The following is an 11,832-nucleotide window of genomic DNA, read 5'->3' as shown; positions in this document are numbered from 1 at the left end:
AGCACAGCCCTCTGTAGCTTCATTGGTAGAGGATGAATTAGCACTAATCATCAGGAGTAATTATCAGTAATGTTAGATAAGTATGTTCTCTCAGTCATCATTATGAGTATGAAGCTATAAGACTGTACAAGACACAATGAACACCAAACAGCTTCACATGACTGAAGTCATCATCAACCTGAACCAACACCACTTTATTTACACACAAACTTACACGGTTTCATTTCAAATAAAAAAGGTACCAAAATGTCATAGTTAATAAGAATGAATGTCATTAACATTTTATTTACTCCAAAATGTGGGCCTATTCATGTTTGGTTATGGCATGTGTAATGGAAGCACACACATTTCTTTTTTTTCTTCTTTAAAAAATAAAACAACAAGAATAAGGTATCAAAACAACAACAAAAATTATAGTCATCCATGTAATTTGATTTCACAAATTATGCAGACCAGCATTTAGATTTTCATAAACATATAAGAGAGCAAAAAACAAATAAACAAACAATCAAAAACAGCAAAATAAAGAAAATGACACAATATTTTGTCTCTTTTGTTAGGTTTCAAAATAAAATTTACAAAAAAAAATAAAATAAAGAAAACAAATATAAAAAGATTAAATAAAAAAATATCTAAACAAAATCCAAGCAAGATAGTAGATTTTCCATAAACATTGAATGAAAAATGTGATATAAAAATATAGAAATTAAAATCAACTTTTCAATGACAAGACAGACATAACACCAACTGATTATTCATGCAACTATGTAAAGTTAATAGAGTAGCATATGTGTAAAAAGTTAAATACACAAAACTTCATGTATTCTCAGTATCTATCCAGCCATTTTTCCTGTAAACCACTTCATTCAGGCGATAAAAATCTCAACATAAATTGGGTGCAAAAATTCAATGTTTGCTGGTTCTTGTAAGATCCTGTTTTGACTGGCAATATATCTCCTATCTATAATAAACAGATAATTTTACACACCAAGGACATCAGGAAGTCTTGTTTTTAAAGCAGTGATCCAACAACAATGATTGTTCACTACAAGAGCCCTGTGTATAGAGCGTTTGCAGCTATGGTGCAGCATCTCACATCGCAGAACTACCATAAAAAGGCTGAAAGGGAAAACAAATACCAGGAATGTAAAAACCTCTACCTAATATAAAAGAAAAGACGTGACAACAAAAGCCCAAAATAGTTTGAGACTTTGATATCGGATCAGCTATTTGTGTAACCTTGTCCGTTTTGGTGTTTTTGGGTCTCAGCATGGGTTTACTAAAATCAGTCAAGGAGGGAGGTGGTTGAGAGAGAATATTACCCTCAAAACACCGCATGAAAAAAACACTTTAGGATTGATTCACCGAGTTAAAAAGTTAATGGAGTGTTTTAGGGGGACAAAGTTACTGCAAAGGCAATCAAATTCTGAAAAACATTTCTTATAAGCACAAAAAAGTAAACTGATGGTGAATTTCTTCACATTTAAAAACTTCCTACCAATCACATCCTCAATGCATTACTCATGAGGGGAAGAAACGGCCATACTATCCAAAGCAGATCATCATATTAAACATTTGTGTGGTATACCGAATTAAATACGTGCTAAACATACATATATACAAACCCTATGTGCTTCTGTAAGCTGTAACTTTTAAACGTAGCTGACTCTGGTGTAAAATCGCCTTGATGTTCAGAACTGATGCTAATTAAGAGGAAAAATGGCTGGCATCCGAAACAAATCACAAACTTCACTGAACTAGTTCAATTTGGAGTAATCGATGGCTGTGTCAAAACAATTTGGTTTGCTTTTTCTTCTCATAAGTCTAGGAAAGCTAATTAGATTGTTCTTGTAAATGGACACAATTACATAACCACATAACTTTTTCAGCACCAGCCTCGTCTAGACAGCTCCGATCATTGACTTTTTCTGCCGGGGATCTTGGTATTGTTCATCTCCGTATGGGCCGTAGCGATCAGGGCTGGCCGTCCGATAGTTCCCCTGGTTCAGCGTTTCGTATCGCGGTGGTGCTCTGGCACCCGGGGGGTTCGATGAGGGAGGGACGTCCTGCCTCACGGGACCCCTCTGTTGAGCTGGAGATGAGGGATAGTAACCACCTGTGGCCTCCGCGGGTCTGGGTACGGGCAACCGGGGAGAGCGTGGAGGATAGTTGTCTTGATGGGTCTCGTAGATGGGGTTGGGGTAATGGACGGGGTCTCTCTGGTTGGCCCAGTTCTGGTTCGAGTAGTCCTCCACTGGCATCCTCCTGGAAAACCAATACCACAGATAATGAAGCAACTAGTAAGGCTAGGAATAGTTCAGTCAAACATAAGAGATCTTTCATTATTTGCCCACGATGTTGTTCCATACACTCTTCTAAACAAGGTTTTTTTTTTTTTGCAGAAATGCCATCGAAGAACCATTTTTGGTTCAACAAAGAACCTTTCAGTGAACAGTTCTTAAAAGAACCATTTTTTTCTTAGTATGAAGAACATTTAAAGGGGCAGTTCACCCAAAAATGAAAATTCACCCTCATGTTGTTCCAAACCCATAAGACCTTTGTTCATCTTCGGAACACAAATGAAGATATTTTTGATGAAATCCGAGAGCTTTCTGACCCTGTATAGACAGCAACGCAACTGACACGTTCAAAGCCCAAAAAGGTAGCAAGGATATCGGTAAAATAGCCCATGTGACATCAGTGGTTCAACTGTAATTTTCTGAAGCTACAAGAACACTTTTTGTGCGCAAAGAAAACAAAAATTACAAATTTAGTCAACAATTCTTCTCCGTGTTGAAGACTGACAGGGAAGAAAAGAAATTGTTGAATAAACTTGTCATTTTTGTTTTCTTTGTGCACAAGACGTATTCTCAAAGCTTCATAAAGTTATGGTTGAACCACTGATGTCAACAATGTCCTTACTACGTTTCTGGGCCTTTAATGTGGTGGTTTCGTTGTCTATGCAGGGGCAGAAATCTCCATCAAAAATATCTTAATTTGTGTTCCGAAGATGAACGAAGGTCTTATGGGCTTGGAATGACATGAGGGTGAGTAATTAATGACAGAATTTTCCTTTTTGGGTGAACTATCCCTTTAAAAAAATCCAAAGATCCTTTTGTCCAATGAAAAAGATCCATGGATGTTAAATGTTCTTCATGGAACCATACACTCTAAAAAATGCTGGGTTGTTTCAACCCAACTTTGGGTCAAATATGGACTAACCCAACCGTTGGGTTAAATTTTTACATAAAATTTTTAACCCAAAAGTTGGGTTAGTCCATATTTGACCCAACGGGGGGTTCGATGAGGGAGGGACGTCCTGCCTCACGGGACCCCTCTGTTGAGCTGGAGATGAGGGATAGTAACCACCTGTGGCCTCCGCGGGCCTGGGTACGGGCAACCGGGGAGAGCGTGGAGGATAGTTGTCTTGATGGGTCTCGTAGATGGGGTTGGGGTAATGGACGGGGTCTCTCTGGTTGGCCCAGTTCTGGTTCGAGTAGTCCTCCACTGGCATCCTCCTGGAAAACCAATACCACAGATAATGAAGCAACTAGTAAGGCTAGGAATAGTTCAGTCAAATATAAGAGATCTTTCATTATTTGCCCACGATGTTGTTCCATACACTCTTCTAAACAAGGTTTTTTTTTTTGCAGAAATGTGGGCAGTTCACCCAAAAATGAAAATTCACCCTCATGTTGTTCCAAACCCATAAGACCTTTGTTCATCTTCGGAACACAAATGAAGATATTTTTGATGAAATCCGAGAGCTTTCTGACCCTGTATAGACAGCAACGCAACTGACACGTTCAAAGCCCAAAAAGGTAGCAAGGATATCGGTAAAATAGCCCATGTGACATCAGTGGTTCAACTGTAATTTTCTGAAGCTACAAGAACACTTTTTGTGCGCAAAGAAAACAAAAATTACAAATTTAGTCAACAATTCTTCTCCGTGTTGAAGACTGACAGGGAAGAAAAGAAATTGTTGAATAAACTTGTCATTTTTGTTTTCTTTGTGCACAAGACGTATTCTCAAAGCTTCATAAAGTTATGGTTGAACCACTGATGTCAACAATGTCCTTACTACGTTTCTGGGCCTTTAATGTGGTGGTTTCGTTGTCTATGCAGGGGCAGAAATCTCCATCAAAAATATCTTAATTTGTGTTCCGAAGATGAACGAAGGTCTTATGGGCTTGGAATGACATGAGGGTGAGTAATTAATGACAGAATTTTCCTTTTTGGGTGAACTATCCCTTTAAAAAAATCCAAAGATCCTTTTGTCCAATGAAAAAGATCCATGGATGTTAAATGTTCTTCATGGAACCATACACTCTAAAAAATGCTGGGTTGTTTCAACCCAACTTTGGGTCAAATATGGACTAACCCAACCGTTGGGTTAAATTTTTACATAAAATTTTTAACCCAAAAGTTGGGTTAGTCCATATTTGACCCAACATTGGGTTGAAACAACCCAGCATTTTTTAGAGTGTAGATACCAATAAAGAACCTTGATTTTTAAGAGTGTAACTTTTGTAATTTTTTCCCACTGAAAATATAAAACGATACATTTTGAAACAAGAACAATTTCCTCAAGCTCCAAAAATTCCATAAATGTTATTTCAAGACATCTTCACGCTAACTTCATCATTTGACTTCAGATAAGTCATACAGCAATGAATGAAAATCACGCCTCATTTTTGGTGACACATTTGATTTGAGAAAAAAATATTTTCAGATAATTTTTTTAATTTTCATCTGTTCATCTCAAAGCTGTCATATGACTTTAGAAGACTTGAAATAGAGTTGTAAGGAAATATATGGTCACAAATATATTCAAATATAAGTCTTACAGTGTATTAATGATCTTTCTTGCCCTTTTTGAGATCGACGGATGTGGTTAGGGTTTTAAAATTCTCTGGCATAAATAAAACAGCATATGGGTGTGGAACAACATGAGGGTCAGTAAATTATGGCAATTTTCATGGTCAACATAGCCATGCTGCTCTGTAGCACAACCTGACGACCAGCATGGTTCTTCTGAAGTTGGTTTACTAAAGAAGTCTTGCTGGTTAAGCTAGTTAAGAAGCCTTGCAAGGAAACCAGAGCACCATCAGCCCATGCTAGTGAACTCGACAGGATCTAACCGTTGGGTTTCAGTCAGTTCTTCATGTATAGCTTCAGATTTGGGCTTGAAATAAAAATAAAAAAAACATGCAATTTGGTCTTTTTTTTTTAACAGGTTGGATTCACATCCAAAACACAACACATGCACTTTAGCAGGGAACACTGATGCGGACAGTTTTGTTCTGGTACAGAAGGTGAACAGCATTCAAACCCCCAAACTGGAATACTTAATGCGTAAACTTCCTTCAAATTAAACATTTACATTCACTTACAGGGAGCCAATCTCTGCTATTCGCAGAAAAATGATTGCACTATTTTCAAAGGAGTCGTGGCATTTGCGAATAATAAATAAAAAAACGAAAGAGTCTTTCGTAGGCAGTCAGGGAAATTAAGCCAAACAAGATAAAAGCTGCGGCTACAGGAGGACCAAAGAAATGAATAAATGAGAGCCTAAAGCAGGGGTCTTTATAAAACTACATGAATAAATGGAGGGCATCTGCAGATTGAAGGGTAATGGATGCTATATGGAAGGAAAAAACGGCAGTATGCATTTGCATTCTTAATGTTTTCAGGGTTACAGCCTACATTACTTATCCAAATGTTGCATCCGTCTACGATCCATCCCTCTAAAAAACTAACAAGGGGTAGCAGGCAACCTTTATGTCAAAACCTGCACTGCACAACATGTGTGTGAAGGTTTCATGCGTGCAGCATTTGATTTGATGTTTAATATAGTTCGCTCTAAAGCATGACTGCAGTCCATTCACTATTTCACCTGCCAAAGTTAGTTACAAACACAGAAGCGTGTGGGTATTAATGATCTTTCTTGCCCTTTTTGAGATCGACGGATGTGGTTAGGGTTTTAAAATTCTCTGGCATAAATAAAACAGCATATGGGTGTGGAACAACATGAGGGTCAGTAAATTATGGCAATTTTCATGGTCAACATAGCCATGCTGCTCTGTAGCACAACCTGACGACCAGCATGGTTCTTCTGAAGTTGGTTTACTAAAGAAGTCTTGCTGGTTAAGCTAGTTAAGAAGCCTTGCAAGGAAACCAGAGCACCATCAGCCCATGCTAGTGAACTCGACAGGATCTAACCGTTGGGTTTCAGTCAGTTCTTCATGTATAGCTTCAGATTTGGGCTTGAAATAAAAATAAAAAAAACATGCAATTTGGTCTTTTTTTTTTAACAGGTTGGATTCACATCCAAAACACAACACATGCACTTTAGCAGGGAACACTGATGCGGACAGTTTTGTTCTGGTACAGAAGGTGAACAGCATTCAAACCCCCAAACTGGAATACTTAATGCGTAAACTTCCTTCAAATTAAACATTTACATTCACTTACAGGGAGCCAATCTCTGCTATTCGCAGAAAAATGATTGCACTATTTTCAAAGGAGTCGTGGCATTTGCGAATAATAAATAAAAAAACGAAAGAGTCTTTCGTAGGCAGTCAGGGAAATTAAGCCAAACAAGATAAAAGCTGCGGCTACAGGAGGACCAAAGAAATGAATAAATGAGAGCCTAAAGCAGGGGTCTTTATAAAACTACATGAATAAATGGAGGGCATCTGCAGATTGAAGGGTAATGGATGCTATATGGAAGGAAAAAACGGCAGTATGCATTTGCATTCTTAATGTTTTCAGGGTTACAGCCTACATTACTTATCCAAATGTTGCATCCGTCTACGATCCATCCCTCTAAAAAACTAACAAGGGGTAGCAGGCAACCTTTATGTCAAAACCTGCACTGCACAACATGTGTGTGAAGGTTTCATGCGTGCAGCATTTGATTTGATGTTTAATATAGTTCGCTCTAAAGCATGACTGCAGTCCATTCACTATTTCACCTGCCAAAGTTAGTTACAAACACAGAAGCGTGTGGGTGTGTGTAGACTGTGCACTGTACTGTGAGGTGAGTGAGTGTGTGTGTGTGTGTGTGGTTATAATCCGTCAGAAGTGTGTGTAGTGTGTCTGTCAGCTCGGACCACCCAAGAACAACTGAAACAGAAATACTGCAGTCTTGAGCCTAAACAGAGTGTGTGGGTTCGTTTAAAGGCTGGAGACAGATAAGGGTCAAACATAGCCAGACTCAAGACTCCAGGCTAATATTACTAATGTTTCATTTTGCTTTCAGAGTGACTGTATCGATAGCACTCATAACACAAATGCTTCTATAAAGAGTAATAATATGTTTACAGAGAACTAATAGTTAATAATTGCAGGTGGATTTAACAGCAATTAACATCGGAGAAATATCAGGGTATGAATCCTTAATTATTCACTGTTCATTTTTTAAAGCCATTAGAAATGTTTCTAGTAGCTGGACTTTAAGTTTTATAAATGTGCGCCAATGAATCTCAGATTAAAACAACTGTCTGCTCATAAAACAAAATTTCTGCAATCCACCTCTCTCACGCTAGCACTAATCAACACTCAACACTCGGAGAAACCAGCATGTGTGAGCGAGCCGTCCGCTAACATATTTTCCGCCTTACGACAAGGGAGGAATCGGTTTGCCTGAGCTCCCAGCACCTGCCCAAGACGTTCGGAAGGAAATTCTTCTCTTGGATCCTAATTTGACCTCGACTCCTGTGTCTTCCCTCAGAGACAGACGTGCACACACAATGCCAAACAGCTGGTGGGTGAGGGCGAACAAAGGAGGGTGTGTTGAATTGTAAGTAACAGGATGAACTTATGACCAGTCAATGAGCGAGGATGGATTAATGGACTGACTCAGACTTATGCCAATGTTCTAAACAATAAACTGCAACAAAAACAAGACCAGAAAATTACAGTTTGTACGTGAACAGATAGACCGATGAATAGGTAGACAGACAGACAGACAAACAGATAGACAGATAGATAGATAGATAGACAGACAGACAGACATGCAGACAGAATAAATAGACGGACTAAATATACAGTTATACAGACAGACACATTGATAGATAGACATAATTTGTCTGAATGAAGAGGTAGACAGAAATAAATATAGACATACAGACAGATACCGTGTTTATCTACCGGACTGGATTAATCTATAGCCAATTATGTGTGTAGAATTGGTTAGATATATTCCATCTATGGCACTAGTTCCAGACATTAAGGCCGTAGGGAAAATAGGAGCTGATGGAGGCAGAAAACAAAATAAGAGTTTAATTTCCAAACACTGATTTCATTACGGCTCCTGTGTTTCAAGGAAAACAATGTTAAAGCAGAACACAGTCACTGCGCTTTATTTACTTGGAAGCAAAGCGGCAGCCGCAGCCAAAACCCAATATAAAGCAGAGTGAGATGTCATGAGAGAATGAAAAGAAGTAACAGTGGTTTCTGTTGCCAAGATGAATGAACAAAGAAAAGCGCACTCCTTCCTGATAATCTGAATCAAAACATCCTTTTTATAGAGGCAGAACCTTGCCATCTTAAATAAACGAATCCTTTTTAATCATAATTTCACTGTATGTTCTCTAGCAGAGCTGAACGTTCTCAGGAGTGCTGCTTTTATTGGCAGTCGCACAACTGGTGGCTTTCTTGACGCTCTGTTGTCTGTTCCAGCTACATGGAGTCTTCTCTTTAATTTCAATGATTTGGTCTTGGAAACTATTGTTTTAAATGAGCTGTAATTTCAAACACATGCTGAGATGTAAAGATCCAAACTGTACTGAGCGGTGTCCGTTCTCAAGCTCTGTTTGCAGACAGTCGTGGTGTTGTGTAACCTCCTGCCTTTGGCTGATCTTTATCCAATCAAATGCAGGCTTAAGACTCAGGCCGATTAGCCGGCGAGTCTGCTGGGATAGAGCTCTTCACCCTAATCCACCTCCTGCTGAGGCTAAACGGTAACGGAAATGTTTCTTTTGTATGCAAATGCAATGACCTAAGACGCAAAGCATTTCTAAAGTTTATTACCGTGTTTTCACATAGTGACGAGGGTTATGTGAGAGGTTAAAAGAAGCTATTTCTACTAAGACTTTGAGCCATTTGGCAGTAAAACATGGATGTGTTTAATATAGTTTCATAATTTAATGCTAAAATTATTTTAGTATAAAACGAAATATTATACTAAATAAAATGCTATACTACACAACTTAATGCAACGGCCATGCAGAGTAATAAAACGAACAAAATGCAAAATAATGAAAGAAAACTAAGAGAATGACCCTAACTGACTACTATTCGTAAAGAAACAAAAAGCAACAATACTGTAACGAAATTTAACAAAACATGTACTGTTATGTTGAATTGTGTTTTAACGAAAAAGAAATGCAGAGAATGAAAGCTTTTGAAAAGAAAAGAAACTAAATATTGTGCAAACACAAAATCAGTGTTAATAAAAGAACAAACTATTAAAATGTTTTTAAATAAAATAAAGCCGAAATAAAAATATTAGATAAAAACTTTAAAAATAAATAATAAACAATCAATAATTTGTATTGCTAGAATTACTAAAAGTGATAGAATTACTAAAACTTAAAAGCTGAATATAATTTTTTTAAGAAACATAAAACAAAAATTAAATTACAAAAGAACATAAAAATTCCTAAAAATTAAAATATAAGATTTAAAGCTAATTAAAAACATTAATAAATACTATAGAAGTATAACTATACTAGTATACTATAATAGTATAACACTAAACAAAACAAAGAGAACGATCCTAACAGAGAACAAAACTTTTCGTAAAGATGCAAAACACAAAAAATACTGTAATGAAATCTAATGAAACATAATTGAATTCAGTGTAATGTTACATAATGAAAGAAATAGAATGCAAATAGAATGAAACATTTTGAAAAACTAAACACTGTGAAAACAAAACAAAGAGAATGATAATTTTCAAACAGAAATCAAACACGACGAAACCAAATAGGGAACACATCTTTCAACAACAGCCCGATACGCAATAGTTGTGTATAGTCAATGCAACAAAATAAACTTTTTTTTTTTAAATAAACTGATATTTAGTTATATAAAAGACATTTTTAAAAGAACCATAACGTAATAAAACAAAACAAAATGTAACTTTCATTCAAACCAGCAACCTTCTGCTCACCAGCTCTGAGCTTTAACCACTACACCACATCACCATCCTCAGGTCTCGCTGAGGCTGCCGCAGACTGACTGATTGTGTGTGACTGCTGCATTATGGCTCCTATAGAGGAACACAGTATAAAATTGCTCTCTGTGACAAGAGTGATGTGACAAACTGTTTGAAGTGATCGGTTTCAGCCTTGAGGAACTTTTCGAAAAGACCGAAACAAGCACTTTTGCTTCTACTGAGTCATACATACATACGCAGGGAGAGCGAGAGAGCGAGAGAGAGCGAGAGAGAGAGAGAGAGAGAGAGAGAGAGAGACGGCGCACAGGGAAATATATGCTAATGTAATGGAGCGCAGTCATTTGAAAGGAAATGGGCTTGAATGAGCACCCCGAGGGAACCACAGCACAAAGTTCAACCCTGAAAAATGTATTTCATTTCATTTAAATAGTCCGCTCTTATGAATACATCGGGGCTTCGGGGCGGCACCGCTGCTTCGGGGAGAGCTGGGAGTCGCAGGAGGGCTGAGGTGGGAGTTTATTTTTGGCGAAAAATATCAAAAGATGTGGAGCCTGAGAAAAGTACAAATAAATGATTTTATATGCAAAGGAAAACTTTGTTCAACTCGCTCTGATGTCTCATTTGTAGGTGTTTTACAGGTCTCAGTTCTTGAAAATATGCTTTGATGTGGATTTGGGTGGATTTCGAAAGGACTGAAAGCTCCAAATCTAGATAAATGATATGATAAAGTTTAAGTAGATTGTTACCATATATGCCATATATACTCTACTAAGATACATCAAATAATACCATGATTTAACTATGGTCCAAAACAAAAGCAAAGCAAAGCAAAGCAAAGCAAAGCAAAGCAAAACGTGCTGCTGCGCTCCTGCTCCGGTCAGTTCTGGCTTGTGCAACCCAAACCTGGTGCTAATCCAGCTTGATTCTTTGAAAGCAATGAAGCCTTGGAAAAATCAAGCTGCCCTGACCTCAAACAGGAAAATAAAATAAAATAAAATAAAAAACAAAACAAAACAAAACAAAATAAAATAAAATAAAACAAAATAAAACAAAACAAAACAAAACAAAACCATGGTACTTTTTGTTGGTATTCCTTAGCATTTAGGTTCACAAGATCTCAAAATGCAGTTTTAACTTAGTTTAAGTATCTTTCTTAACAAAATTCTCCTCAAAGTCCACCACAAAAAGAAACCTAAGAAAACGGTTTATGCTAATGCCTCGTTCTTGTGATTAGCAACATCATTAGGAAATATATATTTTTGCATATGAAATTTATTTTGGACACATCTAGCGCCAACAGAAGCCAAGAAGATATTTTGCAGAATATTGGTGTTCAAACAACATTAGATCCCACAGAATTTCTTATTGTATGAACAAAAAACAATTTTTAAAACATTTGATGATGAGAGAATGTGTTCTTGGGTGAAAAACCTAATTTGAAAAAACACAACTAAACGCTGCTTTGTTGTTCGTAAACTACTGTTATGTTGTTCGTTTTAGTGGACATATCCATGAATTGCAAAACATCAATCATGTCATCGCACTTTAAAATGATCTAAATAATAATCAGAGTGCCGTTAGATACAGATTTGGCTTTAGCTGCCCTTTAATGTGAGCTACCAATATTCAGACGGCCACAGTTGAGC

General features: G+C 37.3%; 1 protein-coding gene across 1 annotated transcript in view; it reads right to left on the bottom strand.

The window, feature by feature from the left end:
* Positions 1 to 746: 746 nt before the first annotated feature.
* The window catches only part of LOC107749732 (partitioning defective 3 homolog B-like), a 146,354-nt gene continuing 135,268 nt past the window's right edge, over positions 747 to 11,832 (bottom strand). The window contains exon 21 of the mRNA XM_016564915.1: positions 747 to 2,265. Within this exon, the coding sequence (XP_016420401.1) occupies positions 1,902 to 2,265 (364 nt within the window). The 3' untranslated portion in view covers positions 747 to 1,901. The remainder of the gene's footprint in view (positions 2,266 to 11,832) is intronic.

Source organism: Sinocyclocheilus rhinocerous, unplaced genomic scaffold (assembly GCF_001515625.1).
Source record: "Sinocyclocheilus rhinocerous isolate Xijiao unplaced genomic scaffold, SAMN03320098_v1.1 scaffold1302, whole genome shotgun sequence".
NCBI classification, from domain to species: domain Eukaryota; kingdom Metazoa; phylum Chordata; class Actinopteri; order Cypriniformes; family Cyprinidae; genus Sinocyclocheilus; species Sinocyclocheilus rhinocerous.
Note: the sequence above shows the minus strand (reverse complement) of the source record. Positions and strands in the feature narration are given on the sequence as shown.